Source organism: Pristis pectinata, chromosome 10, assembly GCF_009764475.1.
Source record: "Pristis pectinata isolate sPriPec2 chromosome 10, sPriPec2.1.pri, whole genome shotgun sequence".
NCBI lineage: Eukaryota > Metazoa > Chordata > Chondrichthyes > Rhinopristiformes > Pristidae > Pristis > Pristis pectinata.
The window spans coordinates 7,086,380-7,103,929 of NC_067414.1; the positions used below are offsets into that span (position 1 = coordinate 7,086,380).

The 17,550-nt window shown below is 43.2% G+C and overlaps 1 protein-coding gene across 2 annotated transcripts in view; it reads left to right on the forward strand.

Annotated features, from left to right (window-relative positions):
- Window positions 1–17,550, forward strand: part of lrrc1 (leucine rich repeat containing 1) — a 179,536-nt gene that overhangs the window by 121,031 nt on the left and 40,955 nt on the right. For both annotated transcript variants that reach the window (XM_052024396.1, XM_052024395.1), the window contains exons 8-10: window positions 4,137–4,211; window positions 8,040–8,184; window positions 11,976–12,094. In XM_052024396.1, coding sequence (XP_051880356.1) covers window positions 4,137–4,211; window positions 8,040–8,184; window positions 11,976–12,094 — 339 coding nt within the window. The remainder of the gene's footprint in view (window positions 1–4,136; window positions 4,212–8,039; window positions 8,185–11,975; window positions 12,095–17,550) is intronic.

A 17,550-nucleotide genomic window follows, 5' to 3' on the forward strand; every position in this document is an offset into this window, starting at 1 on the left:
CTGCCATCGGGCAAAAGATACAAAAGCCTGAAAGCACGTACCGTCGGTCTCATGGACAGCTTCTATCCCTCTGTTATAAAACTATTGAACGGTCCCCTAGTACAATAAGATGGACCCTTGACCTCACAATCTACCTCGTTATGACCTTGCACCTTATTGTCTACCAGCACTGCACTTTCTCTTTAACCGTGACACTTTATTCTGCATTCTGTTATTGTTTTCCCTTGTACTACCTCAATGCACTGTGTAATGAATTGACCTGTACGCATGGTATGCAAGACAAGTTTTTCACTGTACTCGGTACAAGTGACAATAATAAACCAATTCCAATTCCAGACTTTCATTGTCTCACATTATATTCCATCTACCTGATCTCCTGTCCATTCACATGACTTACAAAATGGGGTTAATGACACGAACCCTGAAACTGCGTTTCTTTCAGTGAACTTCCAAAATTCCTTTACAGCTGGGTAAATGGGCGAAACAGGCAGATCGCCTTGAGCAGTTTTCCAGCTCTATCACCCATAGTTAAGTCTAGACCTATAAATCGAGCAACTACATTCTTAACATAAGTAGCGCTTAAATTCTCAAAGAACTTGCTAAAGTTGGCTAATGACCCATCTGTTTTTTTTAAATCTTGGCTCTTTTTGTTTGATTGTTGCATTTTTAGGTAGATAATAGGGGTGGCCTTTTCATTTGATAATCGCAAAGTGGTCCATCTGTTGGTACCAAGGTGCTTATTTTTGGGAGATTCTTGGCAAAATATCACTGCGTTGCTTCAGTAAATATGGCATATCCACCTTCAACAAGCAGTGTTTAGTCTACTAGTAAATACAAAAAAAAACTGGAGCTCGGTTATAATGAAAAACACACAACCGCAGTGCTGATACAGAAGTGCATCATGTGTTCTGTTCCTTCCCTGCTGTTTGAAGGAGAACATTGAGTTTCCAGCTCCATCAGAACACTGGCTCTGAAGCGATTTTCTGAACTTAATGAGGTGATCCGCCACAGGCCAGATAGATCAATTCAGCGACCATTACAGCATTCAGTTCTCAGTGGATGAAAGAGAAGGCAATCCGAAATGTGCCCAGATTCAAATCCTATCCATTCTGGTATATTTTTTTCAGTACTATTAAAAAGCAACAAACAACACTTGTTCCCAAAGTATTTTGGAAGACACGAATTAATCTGCAACAACTACATTCTTCTTTGCTTCTTTGAAATTCATTTTAACTCCAGTTTTACTTGCAATATTAAACATTCCTACATGTATCGTGCTCTGAAATATATTAACGATTTGGGGCAAATTTGGAGGTTGAGATTGTTTCCAAGAATGTGCTGGAGAAAGCAAGTTCTGCAACATTGCGATCTGTGTCTGTCTGGTGTGGTGTTGTTGGTGCTGGTGATATGTAAATAATGTAAATGTAGACGAAAGAGATAGAGAGAGAAATCCAACATGGAGTTCAGGGACATTCAAGAAAATCCATTCCACAGAGCCACTTTGTGGCCAGAGATCGCAACAACAGTGCGAGACTGACAAAACTAAGTGGGATTCCAGGGATTTGTAATGCACAAGAGCTTTAATGTCACTTCAATTCACTGTCCCACTCCTGGTCTGATCTTCTTGTCTGTGGTCCCCTACGCTGTTACAAACAGGGCCCAGTGCAAGCTCGGTGGCAACACCTCATCTTCCATCTTGACAATGCTACAACCTGCAGGACCCAGCATCAGTTTCTCCAGCTTTTAGGCAACCCGCTCTCTCTTTCTCTCTGTACCAGAGCTGGCCATTTCAGCCTATCTTCACTTCTACTGATTCTACTCATTTAGTTTGGCTTGCTGGGCATGTTCCACAGCCATTAGCGGTACATGAACACAAACAATCTCGCTGTCTATACATCTGGCTGCCTTGGTGAAGCAGCCAGCATAACCAATGACCCCACTCACCCCAGACATTTTCTCTTCTCCCCCTTCCCATCGGGCAGAAGATACAAAAGCCTGAGAGCACGTACCACCAGGCTCAAGGACAGCTTCTATCCCGCGGTTATAAGACTATTGAATGGTCCCCTAGTACGATAAGATGGACTCCTGACCTCACAATCTATCTCATTATGACCTTGCACCTTATTGTCTGTCTGCACTGCACTTTCTCTGTAGCTGTGACACTTTATTCTGCATTCTGTTATTGTTTTACCCCTGTACTACCTCAATGCACTGTGTAATGAATTGATCTGTATGAGTGGTATGCAAGACAAGTTTTTCAAGTGATAATAATAAACCAATTCCAATTCCAAGCTCAGTCTGATCTTAACTGCTATGTTAAGGTGTTAGGACTTTATTCCTTGGAGCATAGAAGAGTGAGGGGAAATTTGATAGAGGTTTACAAAATTATGAGGGGTATAGAGAGTAAATGCGAGCAGGCTCTTTCCACCTAGATTAGGAAAGATAAGTACGAGAGGACATGGCTTTAGGGTGAAAGGGGAAAGGTTTGGGGGAACATTAGGGGGAACTCCTTCACTCAGAGAGTGGTGGGAGTGTGGAACGAGCTGCCGTCCGACGTGGTAAATGCGGGCTCACTCTTATGTTTTAAGAATAAATTGGATAGATACATGGATGGGAGAGGTCTGGAGGGTTATGGGTCAATGGGACGAACGGAATAAAGTTTCAGCACAGACTAGAAGGGCCGAATGGCCTGTTTTCTGTGTTGTAGTATTCTATGGTTCTATGGTTAAGCCGTCTGGTCTCACCCTACCAGAGATATTCCCTTTGTTCTGCCCAACCCTCCTGTGCCTTCTTTGCCAGCTAAAACTAACCTGTTTTTCTCTCTTCCCCAATTCTGACGAAGGGTCCCAGGCCTGAAACGTGAATTGCTTCTCTTTTCATAGATGCTGCCTGACCTGCTGAGCGTTTCTAGCATTTTCTGTTTTTAATTATGATGTACACTTCTCTGTATCCCAGCTTTAGCTGCACGAGTCCAATAGAAACTTGCAAGTTAATGGCTGGAAATCAGCTTCTTTGAATATTGGTCAAAGATTTGGATTTTGTATTGAGTTGGGAGGCTGTTGGTGAGCTGCTGTTAGGGATCTTGTTGCTGCCAAGCTAAGATTTGTCACAAACCTATTCAAACTTACTGCTCGATCAAGTTACTCCACTTGCCAGAATCTGGGAGTTTACAGAATGACTTACCATAACCAGTAAGCGAATTGCAGTAATGAGTGTGTCTCTTTGACCTGTGGGCAACAACATGGCAACGAAAAATTTTAAGGCCATACTTTCCATTCATAGGGAAGGGAGGGGTGGCTTAAATGCTGGAGTAAAGTTTAGCAGTGATACTCTGCTGCATAATGTGTCTTGAGGATTTGTGTGCAAGGGTGCATAATGGCTGAAACAACAATGTCTGAACAACAACTCAGTCTTGTGTAATTCATTTTCCTGTTAAGATCACAGGAATTACTTTCCTTTGAAAGGTCCAAGTGCTCTATAAGAACAGTAGTGAAACAATCCATTATTCAAATAGGCTAATTCCAAATACAGTTTATAAGCTAACTGAATTAAACATTCTCTGAATTCCATGAGAACTAATCATTAAAAAAAATCCTCAGAAAGAACTGCAGCTGGCCTTCATAAATGGACTCAGAATATGGAACTGATCAAAGAATGTGTGGTGCTCTCTGTATTTGCATCAGACTGGTTGAGAGATTGCCGCTGTTGTCCTGTGTCCGCTGCCTCCTTCCAAAAATGGCCCAAATTAGTTGCTGTATTCTTACATATATAGTGCTATTACATTTCCTGAAGATTTAGGTATGGAATTCAATCCATCTTAATTTCCACTTTCCTGTTCACAAATTTTTCGTAGTCTCTGCTTTTGCATCGTTTTCAGTTTCTTTCAGTGCTCTGTGTTTCAACCTACCCTGTCCTATTCTGTAACACAAATGTCTGTCTACAATTTTCCGTTTACTCGGAATTATGGGTCTTTTATACTATAATCTACTATGACTGTTTACTGAAACCTCACAGGTTGAATAATGTTTAGCCAATAAATTGAAGTATTTCAATTAAGCTTTTTAATTAATTGACTTTTTTCTCGTATGCTATTTGCAGTGATCAGTGAAGTTTTTTCAATTTCTTTTTATTTACAGCCAGAAAGTATTGGGTCACTTTCAAACCTGAAGGATTTGTGGTTGGATGGGAACCAGTTGGTTGAACTACCTATGGTAAGCATGTTCTGTAATAATTCTCTTTCCCTCAAAGCCATGACAATGTTTGTCCATGAGAACCCTCCCATTCTTTGTTCTTTGTTTTTCTGCACTAGAGATCATCCCTCAGGTGTGTCTCAGCTAATTATCTTTAATCGTGGCCCTTAGGTTTTTAACAGCAGTTTACCTGCACCCTCGATTTGTTATTTCACTTGGAAAAAACTGCCTCCTTTGCACTCGTTTTTTTTTGCCATTAAAACCTAATTTTCTGCCTTACCTATTCCAAGCTTTGGAAAGCTTAAAGTCTGAATTATGGTTCTTCATAATTCAGTTTACTTTGACTTTCATTGTTACTTAATTACTTGGAGTATTGTGTTCAGTTCTGGTTGCCTCATTAGAGGAAGGATGTGGAAGTTTTAGAGAGGGTGTGGAGGAGATTTACCAGGATGTTGCCTAGATTGGAGAGCACATCTTATGAGGATAGGTTGAGCAAGCTAGGGCTTTTGTCTTTGGAGGGAAGGAGAATGAGAGGTGACTTGATAGAGGTGTACAAGATGATAAAAGGCATAGATCAAGTGGACAGTCAGAGACTTTTTCCCAGGGCAAAAATGGCTAACACAAGGGGGCATAATTTTAAGGTGATTGGAGGAAGGGATAAGGGGGATGTCAGGGGTAAGTTTTTTACACAGAGGGTGGTGGGTGTGTGGAACGCACTGCCGGCAGAGGTTGTGGGGGCAGATTCATTAGGGACATTTAGAGACTTTAGACACGTGAATGATAGAGAAATGAAGGGCTATGTGGGAGGGAAGGGTTAGATAGACCTTAGAGCAGGGTAAAATGTCAGCACAACATTGTGGGCCTGTACTGTGCTGTGGTGTTCTATGTTATCAATATTACTTACCTCTTCACTGTCACATTGGTGATTCTCCACTACATGTTTACACAGACAGACATGAATACCACTGAGACACTCTCCATAATTACCTCAATCAAAAGCACAAGCACATCACCAATGGCCTGTCCTGGTCCAACCACGTAGATGCCACGTCCAAAAAAGCTCACCAGTGCCTCTACTTCCTCAGGAGGCTAACGAAAATTGGCATGTCCCTGTCGACTCTCACCAACTTATTTCGATGCACCATAGAAAGCATCCTATCTGGATGCATCACTGCTCTGCCCATGGCTGCAAGAAACTGCAGAGACTTGTGGACACAGCCCAGCACATCACAGAAACCAGCCTCCCCTCCTTGGACTCTGTCTACACTTCTCGCTGCCTCAGTAAAGTAGCCAACATAATCAAAGACCCCACGCACCCCAGACATTCTCCCTTCTCCCCCCTCCTGTCAGGCAGAAGGTACAAAAGCCTGAAAGCACGTACCACCAGGCTCAATGACAGCTTCTGTCCTGTTGCTATAAGATTATTGAACTGTCACCAGTACATCAATATGGACTTTTGACCTCACAATCTACCTTGTTATGACCTTGCACCTTATTGTCTGCCTGCACTGCACTTTCTATGTAACTGTAACACTTTATTCTGCATTCTGTTATTGTTTTACCCTGTACTAGGCAGGCACGGTAGTGTAGCGGTTAGTGTAACGCTATTACAGTGCCAGTGACCCAGATTCAATTCTGGCCGCTGTCTGTAAGGAGTTTGTATGTTCTCCCCGTGTCTGCGTGGATTTCCTCCGGGTGCTCCAGTTTCCTCCCACATTTGAAAGACGTACGGGTTAGGAAGTTGTGGGCATGCTATGTTGGCGCCGAAAGCGTGGCAACACTTGCGGGCTGCCCCCGGAACACTCTACGCAAAAGATGCATTTCGCTGTGTGTTTCGATGTACATGTGACTAATAAAGATAACTTATCTTCTTATCTTACTACCTCAATGCACTGTTTAATGAATTGATCTGTACAAATGGTATGCAAGACAAATTTTTCACTGTACCTTGGTACATGTGACAATAATAAACCAATTTTAAGTGACTGCCCTCAAATATTGTAACTACACTCCCTCGTTCGAGGTTTTCCCACCACTGGAAAACGTTTCGACATCTATCCCAAGGATCTTCTATGTTTCATTGAAGTGGTGAAGAGGATTTTTAAATCACAAGCTGTGGGGTGGAAGGGAAGGAAGGAGTTTACTCTAATATGTAATGGTGGGGATGAGGATTCTCGGTGCTTTTACTGAGGTGGGAGGTAAGTGGAAGTCCCGAAACGGCTGATTAGTTTGGGTGGGACGGAAGAATGTAGAGTACAGGCGACTTCTGCACTACAAAGGTTCGGGTATTGCAAATTTGCCCTTACAGAATTTGCAAATCACTACCAAAAGTTCTGAAATATTGAATAAACATTCGCTCTCACAGAATTTATGTCAATTTTTATTTTCTTTTTCAACTCGCATTTCTTGACACGTGCAGATGATGTGGCTTCACGTTACGGAAAGATGAGATATCTTTATTAGTCACACGTACCTTGAAACACAGTGAAATGCATCTTTTTGCTTAATGTTCTGGGGGCAGCCTGCAAGTGTCGCCACGCTTCCGGCGCCAACATAACATGCCCACAACTTCCTAACCCGCACGTCTTTTGGAACGTGGGAGGAAACCGGAGCACCCGGAGGAAACCCACGCAGACACGGGGAGAACGTACAAACTCCTTACAGACAGTGGCTGGATTTGAACCTGGTTCGCAGGCGCTGTAAATCATTACACTCACCGCTACACTACTGTGCCTGCCCAGTTGCGATACTGAAGGTTTTCTGGGAACACAACCCCTCTGTAACGGAGTGGTCGCCTGTATTTAAAGAAAGATGTTTCCCAGGGTGCTGGACTTGGCTGAATGGTGTATGGCAAGTGGAGTTGGGGATGAGAAGGAACAGGCTGTTCAGGAATGTTTCACTGGGAGGGACTGAGGCTGGTGCATCACATTACCATGCCTGGGGAGGATTCAGGCAACGTGAAGAAGGGGAGAATAAGCTTCCTTATTCTATGTTGTGTTCAGAAGGTATTGAGTGGGCATCTGGGAAAAGCCACATGGAGCATTGACCAGAAAGGTCAAGTTACATCACATGTCTTATGAGAATACGTTGAGCGAGCTGGGGTATTTACCTTTGGAGAGGAGGAGGATGAGAGGTGAACTTGATAGAGGTGTACAAGATGATAAGAGGCATAGATCGAGTGGACAGTCAGAGACTTTTTCCCAGGGTAAAAATGGCTAACACGAGGGGACATAATTTTAAGGTGATTGGAGGAAGGTATAAGTGGGATGTCAGAGGTAAGTTTTTTACACAGAGAGTGGTGGATGTGTGGAACGCACTGCCGGCAGAGGTTGTGGGGGAAGATACATTAGGGACATTTAAGAGACACTTCGATAGACGCATGAATGATAGAAAAATAGGGAGCTATGTGGCAGGGAAGGGTTAGATTGATCTTAGATCAGGAAAAAAAGTTGGCACAACATTGTGGGCTGAAGGGCCTGTACTGTGCTGTAGTGTTCTATGTTCTAGAGGAACAACCTCTTAGAGTCTTAGAGTCATCCAGCTCGGCATGAACGTGCTGTGATGAATGGCCTATATCTATGCTGCATGATTCAATAGCTCGGTGTATGTAACGTGCAAATGTATACTTGAAGGAATTGAGAAGAACTAGTCACTTCTCATTAGCTTAAAGACCTTGTTAACAAAAACTATTGAGTATTCAATTTAACTGTGGAATCGCTAACTACAGATGAAAACACAAATGGTTGTTTTCTGTTATTGGGACCAATAGGAGAAAAGTTGCTGCTCACAGCAGAGTTTGCTGAATGTTTCATGCATGGGTGTGTTCTATTTTCTTTTTCATTGAAACAGGAAATTGGAAACCTGAAGAACTTGGTGTGTTTAGATGTATCAGAAAATAAACTGGAGAAACTCCCTGAAGAGATCAGTGGACTTGATTTGCTCTCAGATCTACTGGTTTCACAGAATCAGTTGGAAGTGCTGCCAGATGGCACTGGTAAGTTCACTTTGATGAAACTGCTGTGGTATGTATGGGAAGAGTTCACTTTGCTTTGTCCGAGGTAACTTTCCCTCGTGGGATTTCCTCATGAATGCTGACGAGAAAATAAGTTGCAGAATATTTCAACTTCCTCCTTTATTTGAGCAACTTGAACATTTAAATGCCAGAAGTTTAGAAAATATTAATAGGTAGATAGGGTGGTGAAGAAGGCATTTGACACACTGGCCTTCATCAGTCAGGACATTGAGTATAGGAGTTGGGAAGTTATGTTGCAGTTATATGAGACGTTGGTGAGGACTCACTTGGAGTAGTGTGTACAGTTTTGGTCGCCCTGTTAAAGGAAAGATGTTATTAAACTAGAAAGAGTGTAGAAAAGATTTACCAGGACGTTGGACTAGGGCGCCTGAGTTACAAGGAGAGGTTGTGCTGGCGAGGACTTTATTCTCTGGAACGTAGGAGATTGAGGGGTGACCTGATGGGGGTATATGAGATTATGAGGGGCATAGACAGGGTGAAAGCACATAGTCTTTTTCCCGGGGAGTGGGTGTTAAAAATGAGAGGGCATAGGTTTAAGATCGGAGGGGAGAGATTTAAAAGGGACATCAGGGGCAGCTTCTTCATGCAAAGGGTGGTGCGTATTTGGAACGAGCTGCCAGAAATAGAACATAGAACAGTACTACAGCACAGAACAGGCCCATCAGCCCACAATGTTGTGCCGACATAGCTAATCCCTCCTACCTACAGAATGCCCATATCCCTCTATTTTCCTCTCATTCATGTGCCCATCCAAGCCCCTCTTAAAAGCCTCCAATGAATTTGCCTCCAGCACCCTATCAGGCAACGCATTCCAGGCATCCACCACTCTCTCAGTAAAAAACGTACCCCTGATGTCTGTTCTGAACCTACCCCCTTTCACCTTAAATGCATGCCTTTTGGTATTAGATCGCTCAATCATGGGAAAAAGATATTGCTTGTCCACCCTATCTATACCCCTCATCATTTTACACACTTCCAATAGATCACCACTCAGCCTCCGCCGCTCCAGAGAAAAGAGCCCAAGTTTGTCCAGCCTCTCCTGACAGCACATGCCCTCTAATCCAGGCAGCATCCTGGTAAACCTCCTCTGCACCCTCTCTGAAGCTTCGACATCCTTCCTATAGTGAGGTGACTAGAAATGTACGCAATACTCTAAATGCGGCCTAACCAGAGTTCTATAGAGATGCATCATAACTTTTTGACTCCTATACTCAGTACCTCGATTAATAAATGCAAGCATTCCATAAGCCTTCTTAACCACCCTGTCTACCTGTGTAGCCACTTTCAATGAGTCATGGACTTGCACCCCAAGGTCTCTCTGCTCTTCAACACTGTTAAAGGTCTTGCCCTTAAGAGTGTACTGCCTCTTGACATTAATGGTTGAAGGCAGGCACATTAGCAGCATTTAAAAGCCATCTGGATAAGTCTATGGATAGGAGAGGTTTAGAGGGCTATGGGCCAAACGCGGGCAGGTGAGACTAGCTCGCTGGGTAACACAGTCAGCATGGACGAGTTGGGCTGAAGGGCCTGTTTCCATTCTGTATGATTCTATGATTCTAATAACACATCAATAAAAACAGAAAATGTCCGAAATATTCAGCTGATCAGGCAGCAGCTGAGGAGAAAGAAACGGTTAACGTTTTAGGTCGCAACTTTTCAACAGAGCTCATATGTAGTTATTATTGATGAAAGCTGCTGATAAAAGATCATTGTCTGAAATATTAGTTCTCTCTCCATGGTTGTTGACTGAAATGCTGATCCTTGCTTTATATTTTGTAAAGTTTCCAGCATCCCCAATAACTTCATTTTAGAAGACTTTCTTTTCTCTTCCCCTTCGTCCTTTTATCTTTAAGTGTTTTTTTACCCCAAAAGAGGCAAATATCTAGATTTGTGAGGGGTCATGCGGGTGACTTGTGTGAAATGTCTGTCAGCACCTAGCGCTGTTTCAGAGTTGCTTTTGTGAGCACGACCAGCCGAGTGGCCAACTTCTCTGCCGTGAAATTCCCTGCTTGGGAACACACCGAGGAACAGCACCACCAGTCTCACGTCCCTCAGGCCTTATAACATTTGAAAAGGTACAGACACCAAACTGCAATGTGTCCTAATCAGCCTTGCCTTCAGATTTTTTAAAGGGTAGGACTCTAAGCTTGAGAATACTTGCTCGAGTGACCTGCATCACAAACCTCTGAGGAAGCTATCATAGAACCATAGAACACTACAGCACAGAAAACAGGCCGTTTGGCCCTCCTAGTCTGTGCCAAAACTTTATTCTGCTAGTCCCATTGACCTGCACCCAGTCCAGAACCCTCCAGACCTCTCCCGTCCATGTATCTATCCAATTTATTCTTAAGAGTGAGCCTGCATTTACCACGTCAGATGGCAGCTCTTTCCACACTCCCACCACTCTCTGAGTGAAGAAGTTCCCCCTAATGTTTTCCCTAAACCTTTCCCCTTTCACCCTAAAGCCCTTTCGTACTTGTCTCTTCTAATCTATTGGAAAGAGCCTACTCGCATTTACTCTGTCTATACCCCTCATAATTTTGTAAACCTTTATCAAATCTCCCCTCATTCTTCTGCACTCCAAGGAATAAAGTCCTAACCTGTTCAATCTTTCCCTGTAACTCAACTCCTGAAGACTCAGCAATATTCTAGTAAATCTTCTCTGCACTCTTTCAATCTTACTGATCACTATAAGACGATATTGTGCAGTCCAATCCTGGATGTTGACTTCATGCATCTAAAGATAATGGCATCATTTATGGGGGTAAGTATTTTGCCCTTTATTTATGACTGCACCCCCCTCCACCCCCCCTTCTGCCCCCAGAGGTAGTCCTACCTTAACATTGAGATACCCCTGCCCCCAAACCCCCAAACTTATATTAGGGAATGGTAATTTATATTGCTTGATAGTCAAGCTATACTTGAATAGCTTATAAGGTAAAGCTGGGGCCCATTGTGAAGATCATTACCTCCCTATCTCAGCCTGTGCTTCAGATATCCCTTCCAACTTGAACATAGCTGTTGATTTTTGTTCCAAGAGTCTGCTTGCTTTGGGTGCCTGTTTCTTTTTCAGTCACGCTTGAAGGTCGGCATGGACATGATGGGCTGAAGGGCCTGTGTCTGTGCGGTGTGACTCTATGACAACCAGGCGAACAAATTGAAAGCTTCTCTTCTTTTGTCTGACAACACATATTGGGAGGGTAGAACTTCATACTTGGGTAGCTGTCATTAGATGTTGACCCAGAGCAGATGTTAGGGACAGTTCATTCACTCACGAGGAATGGTGCAGAAAGAAAATATTAGATGGTAGATATTTATTCTCAGATATTGGTAAAATTCCAACTTGTGTATCTACTGCATTGTGCTGTAAGGGAAATGTTCGTGTGTGACATGTTCTTTTTCCAATGAAGTGGAGACTGAGAAGCTTGGTGCAGATACAGTTGTGGAGATCAAAAGCGATGGAAACTCGACATGTTTGGATTTCTTAACAAATGAAGATTGTAAAATTACTGATACAATAATTAGAACCAAATTATTATCTCTGTTAAATTTCACTTTAATGCTATTAGAACATATAAATTCTAATGGTTCTTTGGAGAAAGCCTGTCCTTTTTGACGCTGTCTCATTTATGTAAACCTCTTCTCAGTGCCTTTTCGGAGAACTGAGATTTTAAAACAACTCAGATTTTAAACGATCAAACAGAAATAACTTGACTATTTCCACCCTACCCACTTCTTTCCCCTTCCTGCAGGAAAACTAAAGCACCTTTCGATCCTAAAACTTGATCAAAATCGTTTAGTTCACTTGACTGATGCTATTGGAGAATGTGGAAACCTGACAGAGCTTGTACTCACAGAAAACAAGCTGGAGGTTAGTACTTCCATTTAAGAATTCTCACTGCTAGTAATTCTCACTGTTAGTAAGTTTGGAACAACACTGTCTGTGTCTGTATGTGTCCATGTGTGTGAGAGTGTGAGTGTGCATGTGAGAGTTTGAGTGTGTGTACGCATGTGTGCACACATACACACGTGATTATGTCCACATCTGTTCCCTGATTCAGTTGGAACAAAATAACTTGGGAATGCTGTCACTCTAATGGAGTTTTGCAGCATTGCATAAGATAAGATAAGAGATAGGATATCTTTATTAGTCACATGTACATCAAAACACACAATGAAATACATCTATTACGTAGAGTGTTCTGGGGGCAGCCCGCAAGTGTCGCCACGCTTCTGGCGCCAACATAGCATGCCCACAGCTTCCTAACCTGTATGTCTTTGGAATGTGGGAGGAAACTGGAGCAACCAGAGGAAACCCACGCAGACACGGGGAGAACGTACAAACTCCTTACAGACAGCGGCGGGAATTGAACCCGGGTCGCTGGCGCTGTAATAGCATTACGCTAACCGCTACACTACCGTGCCTTCTGGGTTCAATTAGGTACATGCACGTTTTGTGCCTCAACTAATCCTCATGCAATGCATTTAACATTCTTTTAATTCTCAGTGCAGAGCTTAGCTCATTGGATATATTGGTGCCTCTCTTATATTTAGGGCTTACATTTTTTGGTGTTTATTTTTAATTCTGTTATGGGAACCATTTGGTGTTTGGGTACTTTTAAATATTTAGAAAATGTCATCGTTTGATGGGTCAACTTTCAAAAGCACAACTAGATCAAAAGTCACTCATATCAGTTACAGGCAAAGTCAGGCTTTTCCTTAATTATTTCTTCAACAGAATCTTTTTAATGTAATCGCACAGGCACGGTAGTGTAATAAAGATATCTTACCTTGTATGCTTTTTGCCTTTTTACATATTTCTGTCTGCGCTTTAACTCTTTTGGGGCTTTTCACCCAGTCAAGCCATTAAGATAAGATATCTTTATTAGTCACATGTACATCGAAACACACAGTGAAATGCACCTTTTGCGTAGAGTGTTCTGGGGGCAGCCTGCAAGTGTCGCCACACTTCCGGTGCCAACATAGCATGCCCACAACTTCCTAACCCGTACGTCTTTGGAATGTGGGAGGAAACCGGAGTACCCGGAGGAAACCCACACAGACACGGGGAGAACGTAGAAACTCCTTACAGACAGTGGCTGGATTTGAACTCAGGTCGCTGGCACTGTAAAGCATTATGCTAACCACTACACTAATGTATTGTACAAACAATTGGAATTGGTTGTTAGGCTATCTGAGTATGCTTGACATTCTGAAAGTGCAAAGATTAAAAATGTCAGTTCGACACAGTCGACATTCATTGCTTCTGAGCTTTATAATTTGAAAGGAAAGATTCCTTTTCGGGTAGGCCTATGGAAATATTTTTTCCTTCAATTTTATTGATTAAAACCAAGAAGTTCAAGCTGTAGTTGACCTCCCTTTTAGACTTCTCCACCAGCGATGGCATTTTCTTTGCCCTCCCCAGTGACATCCCACAGCCACATTTCTGCAGATACCCCAGGAGACCAGGGTGTTATTGTCAATTGACGCTTGGTGACATTGTGCTCATGCATCTGTAAGGCCCAGAAGTCAAAAGAAAGGAAGCCCTGCTCTCTATGGAACACCAAAAGCCTTTGCTGCTTGGAATACAAGTGAAAACCAACAAAGCATGCAAAATAAGTCACATACACTTGAGACAGTTTAAATTTAACACTCATGCTTACATAACAGATAGCTGTCAAAGATATTGTAGACCATGCAAAATGCCATGCATTCAGAATAATTAATGTTGCAGTGATTGTTGCATAGTTCTAACTGAAATATGATGCACGATTTTGCAACAGTTGCTTCAGATTCATTATAGTGTAGTGGTTAGTGTAACGCTATTACAGCGCCAGAGACCCGGGTTCAATTTCGGCCGCTGTCTGTAAGGAGTTTGTACATTCTTCCCGTGTCTGCGTGGGTTTCCCCTGGGTGCTCCGGTTTCCTCCCACATTCCAAAGACGTACAGGTTAGGAAGTTGTGGCATGTTATGTTGGCGCCAGAAATGCGGCGACACATGCGGTCTGCCCCGCCCCGGAGCACTCTACGCAAAAGATGCATTTCATTGTATGTTTTGATGTACATCCTATATTGCACTGCACTTTCTCTGTAGCTGTGACACTTTACTCTGTACTGTTATTGTTTTTACCTGTACTACATCAATGCACTCTGTACTAACTCAATGTAACTGCACTGTGTAATGAATTGACCTGTACCATCGGTTTGTAAGGCAAGTTTTTCACTGTACCTCGGTACAAGTGACAATAATAAACCAATACCAATACCAATGTGACAAATAAATTATCTTAAATCCTCTCATGAGAAATTATTGCTCTTCATTTTGGAGTTGTTCAGGAGAGGCAAATTAGTAAACTGAACGAACATATCTACACATAATCTCATTGATGACAGGTCCTGAGGGGGTCAAATTGCAGAATCCTCACCAGTCATAGTTGAGTTTATTGACATATGCAAGAGTATGTGTATGTAAAAGGTGCCAACTTGGTGGCTGTTCATTTATACTGGGAGTTCATTGGTAAGAAAATGTTGCCTCAAGTAAACATCAACAGTGTGAATTTGGTATTCCTAACCAAAATTAGGGTTCCCAACTCTACTTGGAAGCATTCCTGATTGTTTAATCATCCAGCCATTTGATCTATCAGGTGATTGATCGCATGAATATCCAAAAAAAAGGTAGAAATCAGCAGGAGGTAGCTGTGTTTATTTGCCTTGAAGATACTGCAGGTGAAGATACTTGCACAGTGAAGTTGTGCAGGAAGTGTGATTATTTAGAACAAGTGACATTGGGAGCATGGACTTGTAGGGAAGGAAAGGGCGGAGGAGAGATCTCTGTGTCCTCTCTAGCCACAGGCGAGGACCCAGAGGACTGGTGAGGGGCTAATGTTGTGCCATTATTCAAGAAGGGAAATAGGGATAATCCTGGTTAACTATAGAGTGAGTCTCACGTAGGTGGTAGGAAAGTTACTGGAGAGGATTCTTAGGGATAGGATTTATGAGCATTTGGAAAACCATGGCCTAATTAGGGACAGTCAGCATGGCTTTGTGCAGGGCAAGTTGTGCCTTACTAACTTGATTGAGTTTTTCGAGGAGGTGACGAGGGTGATTGATGAAGGTAGAGCTGTGGATGTTGTCTACATGGATTTTAGTAAGGAGTTTGACAAGGTCCTTCATGGGAGGCTCACCCAGAAGATTGAGATGCAATGGACCCACGGTGAATTGGCCGTTTGGATTCAGAATTGGTTTGCCCATAGAAGACAGAGGGTAGTGGTCGATGGGACTTATTCTAGCTGGAGGTCTGTGAGTAGTGGTGTTCCGCAGGCATCCGCACTGGGACCTCTGCTGTTTGTGAGGTACAGAAATGACCTGGATGAAAATGTATATGGGTGGGTTCGTAAGTTTGCAGATGATACGAAGATCGGTGGTGTTGTGGATAGTGTAGAAGCCTGGCAAAGGATACAGTGGGATATAGATCAGTTGCAGATATGGGCAGAGAAATGGCAGATGGAGTTCAACCCGGCCAAATGTGAAGTGTTGCTCTTTGGGAAGTCAAATGTAAAGAGACAGTACACTGTTAGGTCAGACATGGTAGTGTAGTGGTTAGCGTAACGCTATTACAGCGCCAGCGACCCGGGGTCAATTCTGGCCGCTGTCTGTAAGGAGTTTGTACTTCTCCCTGTGTCTGCGTGGGTTTCCTCCGGGTGCTCCGGTTTCCTCCCACATTCCAAAGACGTACGGGTTAGGAAGTTGTGGGCATGCTATGTTGGCGCCGGAAGTGTGGCAACATTTGCGGGCTACCCCCGGAACACTCTACGCAAAAGATGCATTTCCCTGTGTGCTTCAATGTGCATGCGACTAATAAAGATCTTATCTTAATGACAAGACCCTGAACAGTGTTGATGAGTAGAAGGATCTTGGGGTCCAAGTCCAAGAGTCAGGAAGTTATGCTGCAGCTTTATAAAACTCTGGTTAGGCTGCATCTGGAGTATTGTATTCATTTCTGGTCACCCCATTGTAGGAAGGATGTGGAGGCTTTGGAGAGGGTGCAGAAGAGGTTCACCAGGATGCTGCCTGGATTAGAGGGCATGTGCTATAAGGAGAGGTTGGACAAACTTGGGTTGTTTTCTCTGGAACGGCGAGGCTGAGGGGAGATCTGGTAGAGGTTTACAAGATTATGAGAGGCATAGATAGAGTAGACAGGCAGTATCTTTTTCCCAGGGTTGAAATATCTAATACCAGAGGATATGCATTTAAGCTGAGAGGGGGTAAATTCAAGGGAGATGTGTGGGGCAAGTGTTTTACACAGAGAGTGATGGGTGCCTGGAATGTGCTGCCAGGGGTGGTGGTGGAGGCAGGTACAATGGAGGCGTTCAGGAGGCTCTTAGATAGCCACATGAATGTGCAGAGAATGGAGGGATGTGGACATTGTGTAGGCAGAAGGGATTAGTTTAGTTGGGCATTTGGTTACTAATTTAATTAAATCGTCACAACATTGTGGGCCGAAGGGCCTGTTCCTGTGCTGTACTGTTCTATGTTCTATGAGAGAGATGTTACTGCAATTACCACATAAATGTGGTATGGTGGGGAGAGATTTGCAAGGTGAACAGAACTCATTTAACAAACAAATAAAGGAGTCTATCAGTGGTTCATTTAACTCACTGATAGGATCCTTTATCAGGATTTACAGAGGGATCATGGTCAACTGATTATGTGGGCTGAGGAATGGCAAATGAAGTTTAATTCAGATAAGTGTGAGATGTTGCATTTTGGGAAGACAAATGAGGGTAGGACTTTCACAGTAAACGGTGGGGCCCTGGGGAGTGTTGCAGAACAGAGGGACCCTGGAGTACAAGTACATGGTTCCCTGAAAGTGGCATTGCAGTTTAGACAGGGTGGTGAAGAAGGCTTTTGGCACGCTGGCCTTCATCAGTCAGGGCACTGAGTATAGGAGTTGGGATGTCATGTTGCAGTTGGTGAGGCTGCATTTGGAATATTGTGTTCAGTTTTGGTCACCTGCTGTAGGAAAGGTGCCATTAAGCTGGAAAAAGTGCAGAAGAGAATTATGAGGACGTTGCCGGGACTTGAGGGACTGAGTTATGAAGAAAGGTGGATCAGGTTGGGACATTTTTCTTTGGAGCGTCGGAGAATGAGGGCCAAGTTGGTTTATTATTGTCACGTGTACAGAGGTACAATGAAAAACTTGTCTTGCATACCGATCGTACAGATCAGTTCACTCCAACATGCATTGAGGTAGTACAAGGTAAAACAATAACAGAATGCAGAATAAAGTGTTACAGTTACAGAGAAAGTGCAGTGCAGGCAGGCAAT